Consider the following 25,062-nt stretch of genomic DNA (forward strand, 5'->3'; position numbering starts at 1 on the left):
TGAAACAAGAAGTAACTTGACTGTACATGGTCAAATCTTTACCAAACTTATGACACCCTGAAGACATTTACATACCAATATTCAATCATTGTCATAGCGCCACCTACTGGCAACAGGAAACAACAAGTTCAGTGCTGTGATGTACTACTCCTAGCAGGTTGACCACATCCACATCACATTTGGTCAGAAAAGCTATAGGATATTGATGATTCTTTGAGAAGCTTGTGATTTACATGAAAATTTTAAGTTGTGTTCCACACTTGATGTACTGGGACATAACTTATAATTGGCCGGTGTTCTTTAGTGGCATATAGGCATCAGCTGACCTCCGTCAACTGCAGGTCAGCCGTGGAATGCCCTAACGTGCGTGACAGTGCAAAGACCTGGTAAACGCTCCTTGCAACTTTAATGATTATTGAAATGCTATGCCAGTTGGTCATGGCATACAGTATCTACGCAAAGTTATACGTAAATACATCTCCACCAACACATATTAAACTACTAATGAATTTCTTGTTCAGAGGTCAAATACTGGTTGAATTGGTTCCACTTTGAACATCTGCCCCATCATGCTCAGAGAGTCAGAGAACTTTCACCATAAAAGATTGTCAGATGTTGTCAATGTTTTAAAGAATGTCGACAACACTTCAAGACCAAAGCTAACAAAAATGAAAGCACATGATCTGTTTTCTGTTCTCCCAGCTATCACTCCTAAACATAGCTTTTTGTTGATTTTATAAGGTACGAACCTCGCCTGCCGATTCCTTTGAAGAGTGAGAATGGACGAGACAAAGGAAGCAGTAGATCCACTGCTGTTAATGGGCAAATGGTTCACATTTAGGGTAGCATCATGATATGGAGAACATATGTGCCGTTATCCTGCTGTGTCAGAGCAATGCTTTGTGAGGGAGTTATGATCAAACACCACTTGAGACTGTGGCATTGGCCTACACTGATGAGTCGACCCCTCCAACAGCTGCATGAAACAGATTACTGCCCCAGCCTTCTATATAGTGATAGGCTAATTTCTACTTATAGGGGTAGCTGATAGCAGGACATGTTACATTCTTATGTTTGGTTGAAATAATGTATTTAGTATGGTCCTGAAGTCTCAAATAGTTTGGGAAGTGTGCAACTAATAAAGGCTTACGAAGCCTAGAACGGTAGAAACCACAAGATGAGAATCTGTGGCACATTTAAACCACTGCAAAAAAGAAATAATATTTGATTGTTCAGTTGCCAGGAGATTTTGGACTGGACATTCCAGTGTCACATATCAAAGCCATGTAGCTTGTCTAGTATTACATCAACTAACTTTGCATTTTCGTGCCACAAGCTTCTGTTTTATGTGACTGCTGATTTTTTCCCCTTCTCATTATATAAACCATTGCATGCAAAGTTATTTAGTTTGTTATGGAATTGCACATGATACAGACTAAATATAATATTATATAAAACACCATTGTTGCCTTCCTGGATGGTATTTTAACCTTCCCAAAGCACCAACCCTAAGACTGGTATTTTAAGTGCCATAACGCTGTCAACATCCATCCACGGCTAGGATATTATGTGGATTTATGTAGTATGTGGAGAATCTGAAAAATACAATGGTTCAGGTTCATGTTCTGCCACTGCCACACGTGAAGATTTGACCACACACGCCTTCTTTATTTTTTAGTTAAGTGGCAATAAAACCTAATCAGTTTTGTGCCCCGTGTGTGGAGTAGCTTGAATTTAATCAAAGAACAGATATCCACCACCTCAAAGCACTTAGTAATGCTAAGCTGCTAATTGCTGGGGTGCAGGTCTTAAATGTGAGTATATAGGAACTGTCAAAACATATTTTGCTTTTGAAATGCTAACTCATTAATTTCAGGGTTTCAGTACTAATAGTGCTCTTTTGCATCTTAGGGGCAATGTCTAAAGGTTTCTGGACTTGGTGCTGTTGTCAGATCTCAGTGTAAATAATTATAAATAATTTCTCTTCATCAGTGTTTACCACCACAAAGCAAAACACTTACCATGTTGTAGTATAGACAAAACAACCCCAGCGGGAGTGGTATTATGGGGGGAAATAGCAGAAAGGAGGAGGGTGGGAGAATGCAGGGTGGACTATCCTCCTCCCTTTTTCAAATGTCTACTTAATGTTTTCTCCTCCTAATTTTCTTCCTTTTTGTCTCCCTTTTTCATTCATTCATGTTTGGCATTATTATTTCAGGGAGGCGACCAGACGGCCACTGTGCTCACTTTGTGCGCCATGATGGACTTTAATTTGATGCAGGAGACGTGCCAACTGGCCATCCGGGATGTAGGTGGCCTTGAAGTCCTCATTAACTTGCTGGATACAGATGAAGTCAAATGCAAAGTGAGTAGCTGTGCCAAAGCTGGACCTGGATGGCCTGCAGGCATAAACAGAGCCTGCCATGTGTGCCAGCCTGTGTTTTAGTTACAGAAACACTAGTGCTGGGTAGAGAGCGTGCCTTTAAAGACACAGGGTAGCAATTATTCTCCGATGTTCCTAATGATGTGGGTTCTTTTTAATTCGATTTTACTACAGCTAGATATTGCTGTATGTATTTTTAGGACAGAGAGAAGCTTCATGTTGTTTCTATAAAACAAACCTATCATTTTAAAAATATCTCACTGAGTGTGAACATGTATTTCGTGCATGTTTTTAGATTGGATCTCTAAAAATCCTGAGAAAGATAAGTCACAATGTGCAAATCCGTCGAGCCATTGTTGACATGGGAGGCCTGCAGAGCATCGTAAAGATTCTGGACTCTCCAGTCAAGGACCTCAAGGCCTTAGCTGCTGAGACTGTCGCCAACGTAGCCAGGTTCTGCAGAGCAAGGAGAAACGTCAGGCAATACGGCGGTATCAAAAAACTGGTGAGTATAAGCACAGAAAATGTAATTTCAGGTTAGTGTGAAAAAAATGGATTAAAAATTCTGTTGAAAAAACAGGATGATGCCTTATTCCACTGTGATCCGCTAAGATCTGATTACCATTACATTTCTGTTATATCCAGACATTACTGAAGTAAGTTTTCATGATTTTAAATCACTCATTCATGCCCTTTTCACACTGTATGCAAATACCAGATAGTGGCCCATCCATTCTTTTTCTCCCTGTCTTTGAAAACAGCAGCGTGGGTGCTGGGCTATAACAGATAGAATGTCCCCTACATCCTCTGACCTGCATTCATGTTTGTTGACAGAGCAACCTGTGATTAAAGCCTCCATGCCTTGTATATTTTCCTCAGCCCCAAATCGGATGTTCTCATGTGCAAGTCACTCACAGAGGCAGATTAATTTCACGCTATGCAACGAGACCACCTTTGAACTATGCTGTGTGTAATAGCTTTGCCTGCTCTGTCTCACTGGCCAGGAACTATGGATTAGAACACTGAATGATGGCCATAAACCGTCACACTGGGCTTTTCAGGCCTAACATCAACATCTATCCTGACAGTTTTCCACTCCTAGCATCTCTGGCTTTTTCATCCTCACAGACCCAGTGGTAATAGAATTTTAATTACACCCTTAATCACAGCCAACAACTTGCTGTTCCCATCTGGAACCATCCATTTTCACCCGAACTCTGCAAGCAAAATTTTTAGAGTCCTTGAATTTATGTCAAGTTCATCGAGTTTGTGTAAATGTGTGCATGGAAGTTTTCTGCTTAAACATGTGTGGTCTGTCTGCTTGTTTTCACATATTTTCATGTTTATCCACATGTAAACCGGGTTTCTTGTCTCTTTGTTCAGGTGAAACTGCTGGACTGTGTCCCTAATTTAGCCAACCTGACTGCAAACCAGGAGAAGGATGTAGAGGTGGCTCGCTGTGGGGCTCTGGCACTGTGGAGCTGCAGCAAGAGTACCAAGAACAAGGAGGCCATCCGTAAGGCCGGGGGTATCCCTCTGCTAGGGCGCCTGCTGAAGTCTCCACATGAGAACATGCTTATTCCTGTGGTGGGCACCCTGCAGGAGTGTGCCTCAGAGGTGAGGTGGGCTATATACAAATTTGTATTAATCTGCAGCTGAAATTAGTTCCTACCAAATGAACTTTTTATTTCTGTTTTAAGAGATTATTCAGACATAAAAAATTAAATTGCATTTGTGAAGATGAACCTCTCTGTATACATTTGCATCTTCAAAAGAGTCAAAATTGTGTTTGGGCTGACTACCACAAACAAACAAAGTCTTAAGAGGTGGACTAGCATAGGATTTGTTGACAATAAGAAAATTCTTAATGAAACTGAAAAGTGAAAACTATTTGCAGCAGGACGTGCAGAATAACAACAATAGCACATAAAAAATAGAAGAGATGTAAAAATATGTGTTTAACATAAACAAACGTATACAAACTTATGAAATATTTAAGGGTAAAAATACAAACGTATGATACTTACCATCTGAAATGGATGAGAAAAATGTAATATAGTAGCAGTACATATGCAACACAGTTATAGATTAGTTCATGTTGTTCATGCGATCTGTTTATTGTTGTGTCACTACAGGAAAGTTACAGGATTGCCATTCAGACTGAGGGCATGATCAAGGATTTGGTTAAAAACCTAAGTAGTGACAATGATGAGCTACAAATGCATTGTGCCAGTGCAATCTTCAAGGTACACGTTTTCCAAAATAAATTAATATAAACAGTATTTCTTTGACTTCTTTGTCTCCTAATAAGACCCAGCCTTTAGAGGAATTAATGTAGATCTCGATACCCTCTTTTGCTTTGCAGTGTGCAGAGGACAAACAAACTCGTGACCTCGTGCGTAAATACAAAGGTCTGCAGCCGCTGGTTTCATTGTTGAGCAAGGCGGACAACAAGCAGCTCCTGGCCGCTGCCACTGGAGCCATCTGGAAGTGTTCCATCAGTATGGAGAATGTAGCTAAGTATGTTGGACTCAGGGTCTCACTTTATTACCTCCCATTAACATACATTAACACACACACAAATTTAATATAGCAGAGACACAGAAAATCATTGTAGCTGTATCTTATGGGATGTATTCCTATGTGTAATTAGTGGTAACAGATTAGTATAACTTTGATAAATCACTCATTGTACATAGAAACAACAATCTAATAAGTCTCAGTGTAGAAGGGGTTAATAGCAATTAGGCATTTTACTCACAAACTTACTATCCATCGCTTTGGAAAATATGTTTGCTGAGACATGCTGAGACTATGGTTAATAGACGTTTTACAGTATGTGAATACAGAACACCAGTAAGGGCTTCAACTGACTTGCGTGCATTAGGGTTGTCATGCCATCATCACATATGTTACTTTTATGGAGGGCTCTCATTCATTCATGACTAGCTGTGTCACTTTTTCCACTCACATGCTGTTGTCATATGTCCCTATGCTTTACCATTGTGTCTGGATGAAGTGATTATTTGCGTAAAAAATGTAATGTTTTTGCACGGATTCTATTAGCGCTGATCTTTTATGTGAGTGTTTGCAGCTAGAATTCAATCTTTTCCACCGTTAACAAAGGCTCAAGTCATTGTGCTGATTTTATAGACTATAGTGAATTGTTAGTCAAGGCCTTTTAGTATTGAACCAAATGTAGGCATACTGAAAGAATCAGCCTTGAGATGGTGATTTTCTAATGTCAAAAGACGTAGGCTGACAGAGCCTTTAATCATTTGTCATGTAAGGCAGAGGTTTATTTAAGTGTCATTAAGCTTGGATCCCAGTGACATTTCTGGATTGGTTTTTGACTTGTATTTTAGTGTCAGATGATTTTTAAGTCAGTAATTTTCCCTCTAAAATAAATAATGCCTGAAGACCGTGCCCTGGCAGCCCCATACAGTTCCACAAGTACTCCATTGAAAGAATGATTTAGCTGTATTTATTTTCTTTTTTACTGTGAGGTCAGGGACATAATATATAACCCACATGTTGTAATTTAATACCTTGGTAACATATTAATCAATTCAAAACCTATTCTCTCCAGTGTAGCCAAGAAACCGATAAGACATTGTCTTGTAATTATTTTTACGATTAAGAGGATATTTGAGGTTTTTTGCTGAGGTGAGATTATGTGAAAATGCTTTTCTTCTGACTCAGAAATGCTCTATAGTTCAAATTGCAGTGGAATTCTAAAAATAACGAGAAAAAAGAGCAGGAGCACTCACAGCGATCTTTCTTCACTTCATATATCATAACTGACAGAATGATATCCTACATTTAAAGTCTAAGTTAAGTCCTCCCAACTGGAACTGAGTGTCTGCTGCCACATCGAGTTAAGCAGGGATTCCTTTACAGGAGCAGAAGCATGACAATAACATTCTTTTAAAGCAAGATGGACAGACCACTGTCTACTTAACCCACGTCATGACAGAAAATCATTTGGGTAATTTAACTGAATTAAATGTATTCAAATGATTATTATAATTAAATGATTAGATAGTAACATGACCATTTCTCTATAGATAGACAGTTATGTTTTAATGGTACGAAATTATGTTTTTAAACTGTCTTCTTAACAAATTTGGCACAGACTACAGCTCCACTGGCCATGAGTAATGTGACTGCTTAATAAACTTGCTGCCAGTACAGGCTCTCTGCCATATGTAATGGCTTGTCACACTGTTGCTATGTAAAATACTAGTATTACTACTGATGATAACAATAATAGAAATAATTATAATGATGCCATTAATCACATGTAAACCACATTTAGTGACACTTCATTTACAAACACTAAAAAACACTTTGGTTGCCCTCACTCTAAATTTAACATGTCACAAACGTATCTTAGTGAGATTACCAAAGGGCCATAATATTAATAGAGTTCTTATTTTGTGGTTTCTTTCCTGTGTGTGTTATGTTTTATTTTGGACGATGGGGGCAGTTGGGTGTGAATGAATGTGAAATTTGGCCACCTCTTCGGGAGGAAACCAGCATGATGCACAGCAAATGTTTTTAATGCACACTTGAAAGTGTAAGTGGATCTGTTTTTTTTCATACTCTCAGGCTTTTTTGAATCACTTAGTGTCTAGGTCAGGCAAAAGCTTGGAATGAAGTGACCGAGCCATTACTGTCAAAAAGGAAAGGCTGCTAATGGTAACGGGGTTTTAGGGGCATGCGCTCATTTCAGAATCAATCACAGGCTGAGTGGTGTACTGAAATGAAAATCATTTTGGAATATATTGTGCTACAGTTATAATGAGAGGCAGAGAGTGGGTTTTATAGACATGGTCAACTGAAGCAGACCTTGTGGCCCATTGCAAACAACATGATATTTTTTTCTTTTATGTGACTGATGATTTGCATGGTCTGGACAGTATAGGTTGGGGGACCTCCACTCAAGACAAGTAGCAGCATGTGTTAGCCATTTTCCTGATTAATGATGCATCAAAATGAGAGATGATTGATGCCCTGAAATATAATTATATTCATAAGTGTGTTTGTTTAAAGATCACATAAGCTTATGTTTTTCATCGGACATCCAATATTACAGAGACGGCCATACTTTAGCCAAGCTTACATGTACTAGGAAAATGCCTTTGCAAAAGTCCTGCTTATAAACACAGAAACATTATTCTGTGGAGATTTATGGATGCATCGATATGTGGCCCCTTGAGCCTGTATACTGAGGTGTTATGGACACACAAAAATGCTATAAAAATCCTTAACAAAAGGGTGAGGAAAGAACTTTGCAATGGAAAGTCATGACTGCCAAGTCTCAGACTGTATTTGCCAACGCAGTAATGTTTAGGGTCAAGATTGTGGGGTTCGCTTCCAATTACTGACTACCCCTCCATCTTACCTCTGTTCCAGCCCTATGATGAGCACACCATAATTTCCCCTCCACATGATACTTCTCCTTACCTCACAAAAGTTCTGTGCTCACCCAAGTTATTCACTGCTCTGATGTTTCCTTTCAAATGAAATAGATCACTCTTAAATTTCAGGTGGAACAAGTGGCTGTCTCTTTCTTCATAGTCATAGCTAAGCATCTCTTCATCCCTGAAATGTCTTATTTTCACCTGGTGCTTACCTAAAAACCTTAGTATTAAAAACACCAGTAAGACTTTCTGCACTTAGTTGAATGTGTAAAAGAAAGAAATGACAAAGGCAATAAATCATAAAAATCTGCGACACAGAAGCCCCATTATGATTCCTGTGTCATCTGACAGGTATTAATAAGATTCCATTTGTGTGTAGCCTTGTGTTTGCAGTAGAAAAGGCTTAAGGCAGCCTTGTCTAATGTTACTCTTGCCATCACGTAATAGGATTGGCTTAACAAAAATAGGCATGACTTAATGTTCATTTATCAAGTTATGTCTGTGATTACTAGATAATTCTATTGTATAATCCAAATGCAGATGACACTTCATTGATGGCATAGGAAAATCATTGTTTTTCTTTATGGTGAAATTCACTGAAGTTAACTTTGGCAGCTCCTATGTTCATTAGCAGTGTTTTCACTTGGAAGAATAGGCTGTGTGTTGGTGGACCCTGACCAAAACCAAATGACCTTGGCCATCTACAATAGCTTACGCACCATGATGCCAGCAACCGTAACTGTGAATAAAAACAGTCGTAGAACTTAACTGTACATCAGAGGTTTGTTGAGGTTTTTTGCAACCGCATTATATCCCTTTTAAATGTTTACTATAGTTTACCACTCTATAGCATTGGCAAACAAGGCAAAATCACAGCAAAAGAGGAAGGGAGAGTTTCCAAGCCACAGCAAAGCTTTGGTTATGCAAAGTACGTACAAGGGACAACTGAGAGCAGCCGTGGGAAAACTGCCTGGTTACAGTAAGACATCAGCAGTGTAGCTGCAACCTGTCACTTATGCAACTAATAACATTTTAGCCACACTAGTGGTGTGGTTCTAGTGATGACAGTGTTGCTGATCTGTCTGTCCGCCGGCCGGTTCACCACTTTGACTTTGTTCGGACTGATTTAACTCAACAACAAATGGATTTATAACCAACAAGGTTTTTTACAGACATTCATGGTCCTCAGAATTTAGTGATCCCGGATGTTTCATATGTCGCCCCCATGAGGTTGACATTTGTGGTTTGAGTGAAATATCTCCACAGCTATTAATTGGATTGCCATGAAATTTGGTACAGACATTCATGTCCCCCTCAGGATGAATTGTAATAGCTAAATAAATCTCTTTTTTATTTGTCCAGTACCTAGACTGTATATAAATATGGACGACTGTTCTCCACTTCCTTCCACTGTACAAAACATCAGTGTGATAAGAACTTTGGGGAAAATGGATTTTACATTTAAGAAGGGTTTATGACCTATATTGCTGTCAGGGGGTGATCATGATTGTTTTGGCTTTACTTTTGGGAACCTCTCATGTCGTCCATCTTTATATACAGTTTATGGTCCAATGTCAGTGTTTCCCATTAATTAATGAGACTAAGGCGGGCTGCCACAGTTGTTGCGTTAAAATAAACCAAAACAATTTTTACACTTACACTCATAATAACATTAAAGACCTCTAATGTTGTGTTTTGTGCCGCTTCTCCCTGCTGCTGTAAGCATACATTTTGGCATCCGACTCGAGACAACCACTATTCTTTTGAGGTAACTACGGTAATGTTAAGGGTTTGACCAGCTTTGAGTGTATCCACTGTCACTCGTTTGTGAGAACGAGATTAAGCTAGCCGCACCTAAATTTGGAGTGCACACATATTCAAGCCTTATGGTTAATGCAGTGAAACGGACCAGAGCGAGCTGGGGTTAGCGACTTTATTCTGTCATTTTCTGACTTTACAAAGATAGGTGTTGCATTATGAGAGTCTGACCTGAATAGAGGTTATTTAGATATAATTATTATTTATTTATTTATGTTGCATCAGACTTAGTGAATTTAGCACGAGGATACACGTGACAACGTCTGGTTTTCAAAATAAGGTGTTAACACAAAGTATATACAGTATGGAAATAAGATTAATTGTAGTTTATTCACTTAAAGTATAAAACGTGTCTATTAAAAGTTCAAAAGATACGTTTTTGGGGAAATTACTTACTAACTGTTCTCTGATTTAGGGTTGCTGTAAAAACATTAAATAAATATGTTTACTTGAGAACAAAATTGTCAACAACAAAGTCCTTCATAGATCTAGCCTATATATTTTGCTTTCAAAGTGCACCAGATTAATGCATTTGACTTTAAAATTTACTAAATTTTCTCACAGAGGGACATGCCCCCGGGCCACCTTACAGGGTCTGAGGCCCACCTACTTGTGGGAAACACTGAATGTTATGACCAAACAAGCAAATAAAAAGACATTTCCATTATCCCCAGCTGTACTTTGTGTTTAGTGCTGCTTAGCAAATGTTAGCATGCTAACACGTTTAGGTAAAATAAGTTATCATTTAGCTATGCTGGTTTCACACAACTCAAATTATAAATTATCCTTGCGTTTATTATGCGAGTTTGACCGCTGGACTACTCGTACGAGGGTTCACACACAACGCGATACTGCAAATAAACACAACCCGCCACTACTACAGCTCCGTTTTCAGAGCAGAATCCAGTCCGACTGCAGGTGTTTACTTGTCCAAAAGCTCTGGCGCTGCACCGTCTCTCCCCTTGTAGCTCAGCGGCTGTTTGTCGGTGAGCAGAGCCTCTGTCCCTTCACTGCGTCACAAGAATTTCACACTTAAGTAGAAAAATTTCAACTCATGTGTTGTATGCGATTTTTCTTTTTAATCCCAAAAATTCTAATTAAAAAGTTAATTTAATTTTCAAAAAAATAAGTCTGAGCTCCTCCAACCGGTAAATGGCTCCGGATCAGAGCAGAATCCAGTGCAACTGTGGGTGTCCAGAGCTCCCCCTGGTTCTCAGTCACTGCACTGACTTTGTATGTAATCGCAACATGTGAAAAATTCACCCTCGCATTCACAGTAAGTACGGTCTTTATGAGCTGCTAACTTGAATGTAGACTAGCATTTTTGTCTGGCAGCACACTCAAGCACCAACATCAGTCGTCCAATTGACTAGATTAAGTCCGAACCTGTGCTGCAGATATTATTTGACTTTGTTTATTGCTAATTAGCACAGTGATTCCCAAAGTGGGTCCTTGAGAGGGTTCCAGGGGATCCCCACCAAAAAGGGGAAAAGTTTAATTTTCACTATAATTCCATCCATAAGTAACACAGTGACAGAATGTATTACTGTTTTGGTCATGGGTTTCATACATGTTCTGTAATAAAACATCTAAAACCCAAAATCTTATCAAATGGGGTCCGTGGTCTAATTTGTGTCAGTTTAGGGTTCCTTGACGTGAAAAAGTTTGAGAACCACTGAATTAGCGAATGCTAACACACTAATCTAAGTTGGTAAATATGTTAACTGTTATACCTGCTTAACATCAGCATGTTAGCATTGTCAATGTGAGCATGCTGATCATAGCTGCTGATGTTAGCATTTAGCTCAAAGCACTGCTTTCGTAAGCACAGCCTCTCAGAGCTACTAGCATGGCTGCAGACTCTTCATCCTGTTTGTTCATTGATCATCAGTTAATATAACGAAATAATCTTCCTCTTCCTCCCTCTTCTCCACCCTTGAAAGGTTTCAGGAGTACAAGGCCCTGGAGACTCTGGTTGGCCTGCTGACTGATCAGCCTGAGGAAGTGCTGGTAAATGTAGTGGGAGCCCTGGGAGATTTTGCCCAGATACCTGCTAACAAGGCCATCATCCGCAAGAGTGGGGGCATCAAGTCACTAGTCAACCTGCTCACTGGAACAAACCAGGCATGTTTAATTTTCATGCTGCATAAATGGCTGTCTCATGTTTAGAGGGAAAGTTCGGTATTTTTGAAGTGGTGTTCCATAATTCTCTTCAGAGAAGTGACCACTGCAAGCATGGAATTGTCTCAATGCTGCACATGAGTGTTTTGTATAGATTTAGTGCAACAGGCCACAGCTTTCTAAGCCCAATATCAGTCAAAGGAACATGGGGAAATCTATGTGGTGATCACTCATTACTCTCTGTTTCCTAAAACTGGGGACACACTGACTGCCATCTACCTCAGGCACTGACTATGGATAAGTACCTTATACAGCCCCACTTCAGAAATCCCAAACTATCCCTTTAAAACTTGCTCCTATACTGAATCAAGAATGTACTTTGTATTCCTGTCATTTAACCAGGCGCTGCTTGTGAATGTAACCAAGGCAGTGGGCGCCTGTGCCACTGATATGGACAACATGGCGTAAGTCTCTGTCTCTTCCAGGGCATATAACCAGCTTGTGGTCTTTTACATACAGTTTACACAAGGCAAACAGCCCCATGTGAGGTGTCTCTTAAAATGTGATTAGTGGTTTACTAACTGTCATTACTGAATTAGCTCCAAACACATATTCTTGGACATGTATTGATGTCATGTGTTTTGACAAGGGAATGACACCAATTCTAGGATCCAGACACATGTATCATTAACCTGTCATGGGCTGATGCTTCAAGATATCTACAGTGTGTTCTTCTAATCTGTAATTATGCAGGTACTTTTGTCTTTCATCCCCATCTTAATGACAGATTTTAAAAGCTTTGTTTATTGTACCTGCTGTGTTAAATATGGTTGTGGTTTAATTCCCAGTGCTTTACTATAGCTTTGTGGTCACTGTCAGGATTTTAACTGGTCAGACGAACATACCTTACCCTGTCCAAGACTACATGGCTGGGAAAACACAGTGAACCACAGTCCAGAGCAGTCTTTGTTCTGTGTTCATTTAACCTCACCCTCAATACTGCAGAACATTGTGGAGCTTCCATCTGTGCCTCATTGCTTTTACAAGGCTGTTATAGACTATAAGACCTGTCTTAATTAGCACTGGACACAAATACAACTTAATGACTGAGTTTACATTGTTAGTTAGCTGTTAATGCTATCATATGAGCATTTTAATTTGTTTGGAGGAAAAACCAAGGGGTTCAATAAAATGTGATGCATGTCAAAATAAAGCCACTAACTGTTGTGAACTTCACATAAGATCAGAAGTGTTTTACCTCAGTTCATCATGTTCTCCATGTTTTCTCACAGTATGTATATTTAAGCCAGACAGATTTTTCAGCCTTAACACTTAGCTGTAAACAGAAAGTTCTAATTTCATCTGCCACTTTTTGTATGTTTTGTGGCGATGGCTTATTTTGAGAAATGTATGTGTACAGTAGTTTGCTGAGCAATTAACATAACTCACATTTGATTGTTTCCTACTCCAACCCAACACTGCCGAAGCTGTTTTTCTGATTCCCGGTGATTAGACGGTGTTTGGCTAGCTAACAAATATGATGATGATGTATGCATGATACCACACAGTTAGCAACAACATTCCTGTCAGTTAACATGACTTCATTTTACCAACAGATACTTTTTCTCAAACAGCACCTTCTGCTGATCAGCGCAATCATTCTCTCATCATCATTCTGATGCCGGTCATCCATAACTACTGAAAGCCCAAAACAAACACTGATCACTTTCAAGTTTTCCATGAAATAATCATATGTTTGTTTTCATTCTCAACCAGTAGGCAGTGTGTGGTTAATGACATAGCACTTCCTCCAATGAATCCTGTGTAGCTACAAGAGTGAACACAAGTTGTTTAATGCCTTCAGGGTTTGTGGTCTCCTCCTCTAATCCATCACTGTCAGCTGCAACTTCGTTGCTAATCTGTTTCATACCTGCTTCATGAGAAGACGGAGCTGTTTTGGCGGATGATATGACGCTTCACTTTTGTTTTTGGTCCGGATTTAAGAGGCCCCGCAGACTGGAATCTGATGTTATGATCCCTCTAGACTGATTTATGTGCAAACGGAAGACAGATGGCGCAGGGGACGTCCCTGATGAGTGTTCGCTCGTTGCCAGTCACGGAGATACTGTGATTAGAGAGTGTTTAAGTAATTATGACAGCATTCAATGTCGGCCTTGTTGGTGGAAGCACACATGGGGAACACGTTACATGTTATTTATACCAGACAACGGGTGCAGTGTGGCGTAATTCTTTGGGTTCCCAGACCCTGACTGCAGTTTTGACTACAGTCATGTATATGACTTGAAATACAGCTCATGCCTAAGTAAACTTCACTCAGACCCTATGAAATATAGAGCGACCTGTCTCTGGCTCTGTTTGATTTGGAAAGAGGTTGTCTTTTTGGCTCTGGTTGAAAAACAAGCCACCAAAATAAAGTGTAAGTTTGTCTCATTTTCTATTTATAAATCCATGTATGAAGCACTATGCAAGTTAACCTCTGGCCCTTGCATCGCCGAGCTTTTCCATAGGGAGTGATTTGAGTGAGCAGACAGTGGGTGGGTTTCAAGCTTGGAGAGGAACTTAGCAGGACTTAAGACATTTCTGATGAAAAGCCAATGCCGAAATCGATTGTTGCTTTGATCCTGCTTGGTTGTAGTTGTGTTGAGCCTGCTGCTGGCCAGGCTGATACATCCAGAGCACTGAGAAACAAACATGATCAAAAAAGTTACACTCTTAAATCTTTCAAGCAGAAAATGATGCTTAATGAAAGATCTGGTTGAAATCTCTTTTTTCGGTCTTGCTTATTCTTCTTTGTTCATTCCTTTCTCTTTTTCCTTCTTCTCTCTCTCCCTACAGAATCATTGACCAGCTTGATGGAGTCCGCCTGGTGTGGTCGTTATTGAAAAACCCCAGTGCAGATGTTCAGTCCAGTGCTGCCTGGGCCCTTTGTCCGTGCATTCAGAATGCAAAGGTGCAGTACAGTAACGTACATTTGTCTTCTGCCTCTGTCCTGTGACTATGGAAGTCAAGCACACCAAAGACACATAGATTGCCTCTAAATCAAAGAGGTCTGCAGAGTTCGTGTTGTTTCAGAACAAAGGGTTATCCCACAGACAAAACAGAAGCCTGCTTATATCACCATGCTCTCCCTCCAACCTGCTGCTGCTAGGAGGTTAGCAGGGGCAGAGAGAGCTGTGTCAGAGGAGGCTTACATGAACCTTGTGCTAATATGAAGCAGAGAAGCCTCCTTGGCACAGTGGGATTGGTGAATTGGGAAGCAGGCAGGGAGAAGGACTAATATCCTGTGGCATGGCTTCTGATTTCCCAGCTGAAAGTCTTCTCTCAACATGCTACTAGTTAGAGAGGCACACAATCCAAGCATAGTGTACCAGACAGTTTCTGGGAACTAATTTCTCTAATGAAAACACTCTTTGCAGAAGAACCCACAACATCTTCATGAAAACTACTTACATCATTTTAGATACTAAGCATCGTATAAAATCAAAAGTTTGAAGGTCCATAAAATGGCACATTTTACACATCAAAATCTATTTGTAGGTTTTGGGGTGTAGGCTCCTACTGTATTTGAGGAAATATAATGTATTTTTAGTAAGTTTTTTTAATCTCCAGAGGGAGCTGTGTGAAGTATGATCAGTGTCCTCACTTGAGCCAGTGTCCATTGGGACTGAAGACTACAAGTTTGCAAATGAAAGAAATCTGGAGGTGTGGAGTTAGAGAGACGTGAGCTTACCAGACCTCTGTAGCCTAATCCTCGTCTCTGCTTGAGGCTAGAAGCTTGAGGTTACATTAGTTGCTCCTAGCATAACACATCCGAATCTTCAACTGAACTGTCGGCGATCAAGTTCCATTGTGGGTAATATGGACACAAGGTTTTGACAAGGAAGACTATCTCTGTTTGTGCTGCATCGATTTTGATATTTTCTTAAAAACTGTCCATTGTAAGTCAGACAGTGTTACAGGAGGGCAATGCTAGATTAGTGGAGTACTCTTTAAAAAAATTATGAGTTCTTAGATGCTATCGTCACAGGCCTTTAGTCCAGTCTCACACAGCAGTGTTTTCAGTCAACTCTAATTTCAGTTACACATCAGCAAGTCTTTGATCCACTGAGCACTTGTATCAGTTCCAACTACAAACGTAATGTTGTTCTATTAGATTATCGCTGTGATTAAGGTAAACAGCTTGTCAGAGGGACAATCTGGTTAAGTTTAACAGATATATTGGACCCAGACAGGTGTCTTGGGGGTGAAGCCCCTTTTTTTTTTTTGCTGGCTGAAATTTCTCTGGCCCAGAAGTGAAGCAAAAATGACGCATGGCAACCATATGGAGGGAGAGGGGGACTGCGGACCCACTGTTGAGCGCTAACAAAGTTTGACAATGTTTGTCTGAACGTCAGTGTGCCAATTTTGAGGGAAATTTATGAACATGCTTTTTGGGTGGGTTTTTTTTTAGACAGGGGCAAAGACAAGAGCTAAATAGTGCTCTTTGCCCATCGTGTTGAGGAACCTGATACAGTTGCTTCGGTGCAGTCGTTATTTAGATAAAAACCCAAATGTGGTTTGTGTTAGCAGTTCCATAGTGGATTTAGGAGAGGGCCGTGGTATAAATGCATCTGCTATATGCTCTATACAGTACTGCCACCCCTCCATAGACACAGACAGTCCCTGTGCTCTATGCTCACTGGTCCACAACTTAAACTGTCTTAGTACTATATCATACTATAAAAAAACGATTCCGTTATCTTTTTTCTCCAATCAAGGAAGTAGACCCTCCAAGTCGCACGTAATGAGGTATATCATTAATTTGCCTGGATGCAGTGGCACATTTAGATGCTTGATTTATTTTTCCTTTACATAGCAGCCATGTATGTTACAGGAGCCTGATTGCTCCAGAGAAGGGGTCAGGGCACGCTGCTGCCATTCTGAGCTTGGCTTGCTCCCCTCAGCTTGAGATCACGCACAGCAGATAATATGTTTTCTATTTCATTTCATCCAGGCTAAGAGAAGGGGAGAGAGTGGAGAGCGAGAAAGGCCTTTCCGTGTGCAGCCTCATAATGTTTGCGGTTTTCAGATCTGGGGGCCCGTCCAGGCCATGAAAGAGATTCTGGCTAGTCTATCGCAGCTGGTGGCTTGAGAGAGCTTCCTCTGTCGCAGCGACTCCCGGCCAGCCGTCATCAGTATTCCTGAGGAAGGGCTTCCTGTGTGTCGGGGGGTCAGCTCCTGGCCCCGGCACCCCCCTCACTACCCTGCACTGCACACATGGCTCATCCTCTGGCACGGCATCACAGGGCCCATACACCGCACCCTGGCCTGATCTCAGCTGTGAGCTCTCTGAGCACAACAGTGTATCCAGCTCCCCCAAAGTAGCTGTACACTAAAACTGTAAATCAGTTACTGCTTTTTGTCAGTTCTGAATTTAATAAAATCCATTACTTTATGGAATGAAGAACAACTGTCCAGATCACATAATAAGTTCTGTGATTACTGTATTTTATTGTACTGTGCCATACATCCGCTCTGGACATGTAGATTGATGTTCAGACGGACTCTAATTAAGCGTGCTTTGCGATTTGCATAGACTCATCCATAATTGTATGATTTTGGGGAAATTTCCTTTCTATTTTCATTGCACTGAACATTACAGACTCGGCCACCTTGATGTATTCTTCCGTGGCTGGCGATACGGGGAATTGTGATTTTAAACAGTGGCCTGATGTGCCAAGCCATACTGAAGCGACTGTCTCTGCCAGCCCTTCCGCTGTGGTTCTCTCAGTGCTCCCTACCAGCCTGTTGGTTTGGTAGCCATCTTATGGTGGTTGAGAGTCCTGTGGTACCAGCTGGTGCCATGGACTAAAACCATGAAGCCTTGAGTCTACACTGTGTGTCAGTCTGGGGCCAACATTTTCAGTGTCACTGAGCTATAAATTCTACGTGTCATCTTCATTATGAATAGTTAGGGTGAGAGCAGGAATGGTTGACAAAGATGTCAAACTTATTGCTTGTTCGCCCAGATCCAAAAAACACTACTGTAGGATAGTTGTTATTTTTGAAAGCATAAAGACCAGTTCTACTGGTGGGTTTGCACCGATGGGACTTGTTTGGATTGTTGCCTGGGCTGATGAAATTACTTTGTTTGTAATTATATAGTGTGCTTTGTTTTGTCTGCCTTGCTCAAATGCCATCTCTTCTCTTTCCTTAGTCATTACACTACATCCCTCCTCTTCATCACTGTCCTTTTTCATTTTGACAGAGCACCAGCTAATAACAAACTCTTTGACTATAGGATGCAGGGGAAATGGTGCGCTCCCTCGTCGGTGGATTGGAACTGATTGTTAATTTACTGAAGTCAACAAACAACGAGGTGCTGGCAAGCATTTGCGCCGCCATTGCCAAAATAGCCAAAGACAAGGAGAATCTGGCAGTCCTTACTGATCATGGGGTTGTGCCATTGCTGGCCAAGTTGACTAACACAGTAAGTACACCTCACTGTCAATACACAAAGAAATCTCTTTACAATGGACTATTGAATGCAGCATAAATCCAGTGTGTGTTGCAGAGTTGTAGTAGAGTTTGTTGTTGTCTACGTTGTAAAGACTGGTCTCAGGGGACCAAAAGCATCCGGTTCTGCTCTCTACAGACTGATGACAGGCTTCGTCGCCACCTGGCTGAGGCCATTGGCCACTGCTGCATGTGGGGCAGCAATACGGCGTCCTTTGGTGATGCTGGAGCTGTGGCCCCCCTGGTGCGCTACCTCAAGTCAAAAGACAAGGCAGTACACAGGAGCACGGCGATGGCCCTGAACCGGCTGTCCATGGACCCCAACAATTGCATTACCATGCATGGGAAAGGAGTGGTCAAGGTCAGTTGTAATGCTGTTGAAGCTGGATTTCTGACTCCTTACTGCTTTTTTGTAGAAAATGTATGGTCTATAAATTATAAATAATAGATATAAATTAGTAGTTGTTTCTCTGGTTTGTTTGGTGCCTTTGAGACTAAATCTGGCATAATTACATTGAGGAAAATGTGCTTTGGCCTCCCACCACCCTTGTTTTAGCGATGTGTGAAAAACACTGAGTAATAAACTTTGAAAAGCTGACTATTTTCAGAGCCTTTGACCGATGGAGCAGAAACAAAGTGGGTTTTATTCGGCGGCGGAAACATGACTCCACTTTCTAGCCGTCATGGGAATTCAGAAAAGCAAACAGCTCAGTGTGTGCGCAGTGCCATTTCTCCGGTAGACCCTAGATGCCATTACAACACAAGTCAAAGGGCTGTAGCTGGGGGTAACTGTTGCTAAGGGCTGTTCCTGGACATCAGGGTAGAATGCAGCAGCGATATGGTTCAGGCCAAAGAGTGTGGCAGAGCTGTTCAAGGCTAAAACAGAACAATGTTTTTTTATGGTCAACGTTTTTTCCCCCAAATCTGTAAAGCTACATCCGCCAGCTTTCTTCTTCATTGCAGTTGTGTTCCAAAAAGAAACAGGCATTGTTTTGTCTAACATTTGAGCCTGTCGGGCTATTTCCATGCTCAGCTCCAGAGACTGTTTATGTTTGTCTCAGACAGTGATGTGGAGATTTAATGTTAAGATTATGCTGTAATTGATGTCTTGTCACAGATGATCATGTGCCCATATTTCAGCATTTTGGGAAAACATTGCTATCTTATTCTCTAATTCAATCATGTTTCACATAGGAAGACTTTCACATGAGAAATCTTTTTGTAGCCACAGTTATAGCCCCCCCCCCCCCAATAACAACTGTGATATAAATTATGAAGTGGTCATGCCATTGCAGCCAGATATTTTTTTCCCATGTTCATTAAATGGTGTACTTTAGCTTGATCTGCTGTTACAGTGTATGTGGTTCAACACTAGCCATAATTGGTAGCTGGACTGAACATTGGGTGTTCCGAAAGAGTTATGTCCAATTTGCAAAAGTCGTTAAGCTGAATGCTTTTTGTAGTTTGAGCCACGACAAAAACTGGACAAGCCCTCTTTTTTTGCTCTCACTGTGTGTGTGTGTGTCTATATTTGAAATTCTAGGGTGAGTTTGTGTGTATAGGCGAGAATGTGTGTGCAAATGCAAGACATGCCACCCTTTTAAATCTGTCTCTGTGTTTGCCCTTATTAATGTACCAGTTAAGAGTTGCAACACTACTCCATAATGTATTTTTGGACTTTTAAAGAGCTTAATTACCAAAGGCCACGTAACTGCACTAGCATTTGCATTTGTTCTTAATCTCAGACATGGAAACACAACACAGGCAGCCTCATTGTTCAGTCTGGCCTCGGTCTCAGCCAGTCTGGGAGGGAGGCTGATACTTACCTGCCTGACCCCGGAGGAAACATTACAGTGTGAGAACTTGTCAATCTCTTCTATTCAGTGTGCGCTGTAATGCTCAGCTTCGTGATAAACAGGAGCTTGGTAGAGAGAATGTGTTAAAAAAATATCTCCAATACTTCTGAGTAGAGGATTCATACAGTGCACTGTGTCTAATTTACGGCCCTGTGTAAAATTCTGGACTGCCTCTTATATTATTGCAACCGTATTTCAAAGAGTTTTTCTGTGCTGTTGAGGAGCTCTCCAAACATGTTCACCCACGTGTAGTATATGATTTCGAATGAGCGAAGGTCTCTCTTTCTCCAAAGTTGGTTTAGCAAGTAACTTTCCTCTCTAGGACACTTAATGGTGTACGGCCCAGTCCCTTAAGATTCACAGGGGAAATCAAGAATTGAAAAGAAAGTATTTCACACTGGAAAACACATTAGTGACCCGTCTTAGTCTTTTTATTTGACCTCTTCTAAAGTCTTGAAATCTGGTCCAGAGTCAGTTAAGTAATTTAGTGTAAATACTATTAAACACACTTTGATTTGTTTTGGACACAACCTGCTGTCATTCACACGTTACTTTAGTCTGTTTTGTTGCATACATTTTCTTTCCACACTTTTTCCTTGGAAACTGCAGGCCTCTCAGATCAGACTTTGTTCGAGCAAAGGGATTCAGGTGCTCACTCTCACAGGAAATACATACCAGGGAAAAGAGGATTTTAGCCTGAGAGATGAATCGCCCTCACCGTTTGATTTGACATCCACGCTTGGTATCTTGCAGTTTTATACGGATGTGCTTTGTTTTGTGTCATGTGCAAAATCAACATGCCTTGCCCGTGCGCTTTACATCGCTTCCAAAAGCACTGGGGATTGTTTGCTGAAACCATAAATCCTTGTAGACAGCTTCAGCCAGCTTTTTGTATTAAATAGGCTCTTTCATAAGAAAAGCTTTGTGAAGTAAATTGATGAAAATTACAAAATGTGGATGGTAATTATTGGTAATTTTCAACTGAAGGTATTCCAGAGTGTAGCTTTTGCCAGGTCCTGGTATGTATTTTAGGCTTTTACTAATCTAAATGAGAAAAACGTTTGCACTTTCGTTGCTATCAGCACACTTCTGCCCCGGCACGGTTAGTGTTTGTTTCAAGTTTTTTTTCTCTCAGACTTCAGGAGTGAAAGTTCGCAGAGAGGCTGTGGGGGGCACACATTAACACCAAACACCAAATGTGCGGGAAGGAATAGAAAGCAAGCAGAGCGTTACAGGTTTACTTCTACAGTTTCCTATTGGTTTGTGTGTAACATGACTTCAGGTTGAGGGTGTGGTGAGCAGATGATACTTGCGCTGTGTTCTGCCTGCTCTGTTATGACTACCATGTTTTTGAGATCCATGGAGTGTAACGTTTTAGAGCTGTTGACTTAATCCTCTCTCCCTACGCCTGGACCAGAAGTGCCAAGCCATGTTCTTCAGGTTGAAGTTAGGGTTCAGACTAGAAACTTTCGCCTTAAAGTCATTGATTTGAAAGCTACCCTCCCTCCTTTTCCTCTTCCTCTTTAGAGACACTGAAAAAGCAGCTAAACAGTCTCTGGCTCACCGGAGGCTGCAGGGAATGTTGTTTACCTTGACTTCCTTCACCAACTTCCCCTCAGCCCAGCTAAACACTGCTGTCTGTTTGTACCATTTGCATCCATGGTGGATTGTAAGACATGGGGATGCTGGGATGTAGGGGGGGTTGATGGAGCCATAATGGCTGTCAGATCTGGCACAGGGGAATTAAACTCCTGCAGGCAGTTGCGGTCCAACAGAGCGCACTTAACACCGTGACACCTCCATGTGCAATAGGATGTGTGTGTACACATGCAACACTATGTCCAGCCCTCCCAGACTGCACCCCCCCCCCCCCCCCCCCCCCCCCCCCCCCCCCCAAGGTCCCTTCTTGGAGGTCAGGACTCACCAGAGCTCTCAGAAGTGCAAAAAAACCTCAAAAACTCACGAACGTGGGGCAAGTGTTCATGTTACCACAGTCAGGGAATATCTAACAAGTGGCGTATTATATTCTTCCAGATCCCAGCTGGGAGGGAAAGAGTAAGCTAGAAAAAAAGGTAGCAAAGAGAGACACGCTTATCTTAACCTAGCTGTGCGCTTCAGGAGACCTTATTTGGCGACGTCTGAATAACATGCCATGAGGTTGGCAAAAACGCTGCCTCTGGCACTTCTCAGGCATCCTCTCTTTTCACAAAAGAGACTTGTTTAGTGAGCTTCATGTTTTCTGGAGCCTGTGGATGTAAGTTTGCTTTTGGAGGTGTTTTGGATGCTATTTAAAAATCACATAAAACCTGGAGGCAAATGTTTCACATATACTCCTCGACACTGCTGCACTGAGAGGAGCTGACATCTTGGACCGCACTAAGCCTTTTTCCACAAAATGCTGTGATTATAATCAGGAGGAAGGATATTATTTTCTCAGTTTTTAACTGAACTTATACTGTAAGTTCACAGTCCTTTCATGCTCATACAGCACACACAAGCTGGCTCACCTCATCTTTCATCTGTTTTCCTTTCACTGTTTATCTTTGCACTGAAAATCCTGGGAATGCCTTCTCGCTGCTTCTTTGGCTGTTTGCTAACCACACAAATGTGCATAGTGGCGTTTTAAGTTTGCATGTAACATGGAGGTGGGTCAGGGTCATGTATTGTGAACACAGTAATAACCTGAGAGGAAAACAAGATTGCCCTGAGCAGCTGGATAGAGATTAGGCTATGTCTACGAACAAAAATATTATTGACAATGATTATTCAAGTTGAGAGTGACATTTCATTTGTGTGAGAGCAACAAAGACATTCCATCACTTCCTATGTTGATAAGTGGAGCCCCTGCTGAACAGGAGGGAGGCTTTTGAATAAGGAGGAAGCAAGGGAAGGGAATGGAGGTTGGAGAGAAGCTCTTTGAATTATTCTGCTGCCTTAAACTACATCTTAACCACTGGCTTTATGTAAGTTTTGAAGAGGCTTAGTCATTTCCTTTGAGAGTGACAATCTTGAAATTGTCCTCTGTGTCGCTCAGAATCTACAGGGATGTGACATTGCTACACTGAAACCAGGGAAACAAAACTGATGGTGTTCAAACATCACTTGTAAGCCTGCTGCAGCACAATCTTTGTTAAAGAAATCTTTTTCAAACTCCTTGTTCACATAGTGGAGTGGAGGCCTATATATATGGGGCCTCAGATGTCTCAGCAGTTACTGTATTTATCAAAACTTCATTATATGTTTAGGAACAGGGAGTCCTTAAGTGCTTAGTTGAGGGATGTAAAGTTTGCCGTTGGTTCATTATAGACATAAACAAGACAATCCAAAATAATTGCAAGTGTGGCTTAGGAAACCTCAGTGGCACACCATTGTGATTTTACCAAGGAGCACACATTGAACAAATTTAGATTCACCCATTGCACCGGAGTGTTTGTGCTACATTTAATTTATTTTGTTTCAGCCCCATAGCTACCACAAACATAATGTAGTGATTTTGCTGCAGATAAAATAAGGAAAAAAGTTCACCCCTTCAAAACACATGGCACTCAGTGGTATTCCATATACCCAGTGTGTTCCTTTTTGCTTATTTCTGTATAAAACGCAACTCTTTGAACGTACAAAATCTTTTATATGTTCAGTTTTATGTAACCCCAAAAAATACTTCCAACATCAGAGATATCTGGAGAGCCCAAAACCTTGTTCTGCAATAAGATCTAACGAGATCCATTACACAAGCCACTAATAGTTGCATATAATCTGACCTTTGGAACGGCGGAAAGGCTGTCAAGTGGTGTGGTTCATGCTCAGGTTTTTAATGTCGAGCCTGCCCTGCACGACTTTCATCTGAACAAACTTACAGAAGCATATGTGCTTGCAGCTGTAGCCCCTTTGCCGAGGCATGGTTTGGAAGGGTAAAGTGGGACACACACGCTGAATACACACATGTATATACACACACCGAGTGACATGTGCCGGTGCAGTCACTGCATATGTTTGCAGCCAACGCCGGTGGTAATGTGCAGCGACTGCTGCTGACAAATGTAGCAGGCTAAATATTTGGGCACTAGATGTTTTTCCAACGGTGTATTAGTACACCGTTGGAAAATAATGATTCTTTGGGAATCTGTTCCTGCTGCCAACTGTAACCTCTGTGCTTTGTACTCCTGCAGCCCCTCATCCACATCATGGGCTCTGATGATGAGACACTCCAAGAGGCTGCTGCTGGCTGTGTGCGCAACATCCGACAACTGGCCCTGGCTAATAGGAAGGCCCAATTATTTTATTGACAATCAATGATCAGAGCACCCCTGAAAATCCAATGGGGACTGTACAAAAATGGAGGGGGGCACATTACCACTGTCACTAAAAAAGGTAGCGTGGCACAGGCTGCACTGCAATATTTTGACTTAGCCCATTAGTAAAACAGGTTGGGTTGTGCTATATTATGTGTGACTTTGCTGTTGTTCTGTCAAGGCTGAAGTGAATGCCACTGTTGGCTAGTGAAAAAATGGTCTGCTCTTTAGAGAGAAAATGTTAAATCTCTATTAACTGTAATGATCCACATCTGCTATTTCTCAAAACTGCAAATGGCAGTGTGTAGTTTTCATCCATCCACAAAAGCCTTGTTTTTGACAGAACTTTTTTGTAACTATAACATCTTTTTTACAGTAAGTTTGGCAAGAAACGGATGAAGTAACATACAAAAGTAACAGTCCCTCCCTACTATATCAAAGCAATCAGACTACCCTCCATTTAGCAAAATGAAAAAATCTCACCCTTTTCAGATCCCACCCAGTCATTTTTATACAGTCCCTTACCAGTACAATTTGGCATTTTGTACATTAACTTCAGAGTTTGATTCAAAAGTTTTTGAAAATATTTTCAAATTGAAAGTATGAGAAAAGTGTTTCACTGCTGTTTCAAATAAAATGTATTATATTGA

The 25,062-nt window shown here is 41.1% G+C and overlaps 1 protein-coding gene across 3 annotated transcripts in view; it reads left to right on the forward strand.

Annotated features, from left to right (window-relative positions):
- Positions 1-25,062, forward strand: part of odad2 (outer dynein arm docking complex subunit 2) — a 42,011-nt gene extending 16,949 nt beyond the window's left edge. For 2 of the 3 annotated variants that reach the window (XM_046062692.1, XM_046062710.1), the window contains 11 exons: positions 2,219-2,365; positions 2,679-2,888; positions 3,767-4,000; positions 4,519-4,629; positions 4,749-4,903; positions 11,571-11,751; positions 12,151-12,212; positions 14,605-14,719; positions 18,050-18,238; positions 18,404-18,625; positions 24,290-25,062. In XM_046062692.1, the coding sequence (XP_045918648.1) occupies positions 2,219-2,365; positions 2,679-2,888; positions 3,767-4,000; positions 4,519-4,629; positions 4,749-4,903; positions 11,571-11,751; positions 12,151-12,212; positions 14,605-14,719; positions 18,050-18,238; positions 18,404-18,625; positions 24,290-24,406 (1,743 nt within the window). In that variant the 3' untranslated portion in view covers positions 24,407-25,062. The remainder of the gene's footprint in view (positions 1-2,218; positions 2,366-2,678; positions 2,889-3,766; positions 4,001-4,518; positions 4,630-4,748; positions 4,904-11,570; positions 11,752-12,150; positions 12,213-14,604; positions 14,720-18,049; positions 18,239-18,403; positions 18,626-24,289) is intronic. The other variant, XM_046062702.1, reaches the window with a different exon arrangement.

The sequence above is a fragment of the Micropterus dolomieu genome, linkage group LG01 (genome assembly GCF_021292245.1).
Source record: "Micropterus dolomieu isolate WLL.071019.BEF.003 ecotype Adirondacks linkage group LG01, ASM2129224v1, whole genome shotgun sequence".
NCBI lineage: Eukaryota > Metazoa > Chordata > Actinopteri > Centrarchiformes > Centrarchidae > Micropterus > Micropterus dolomieu.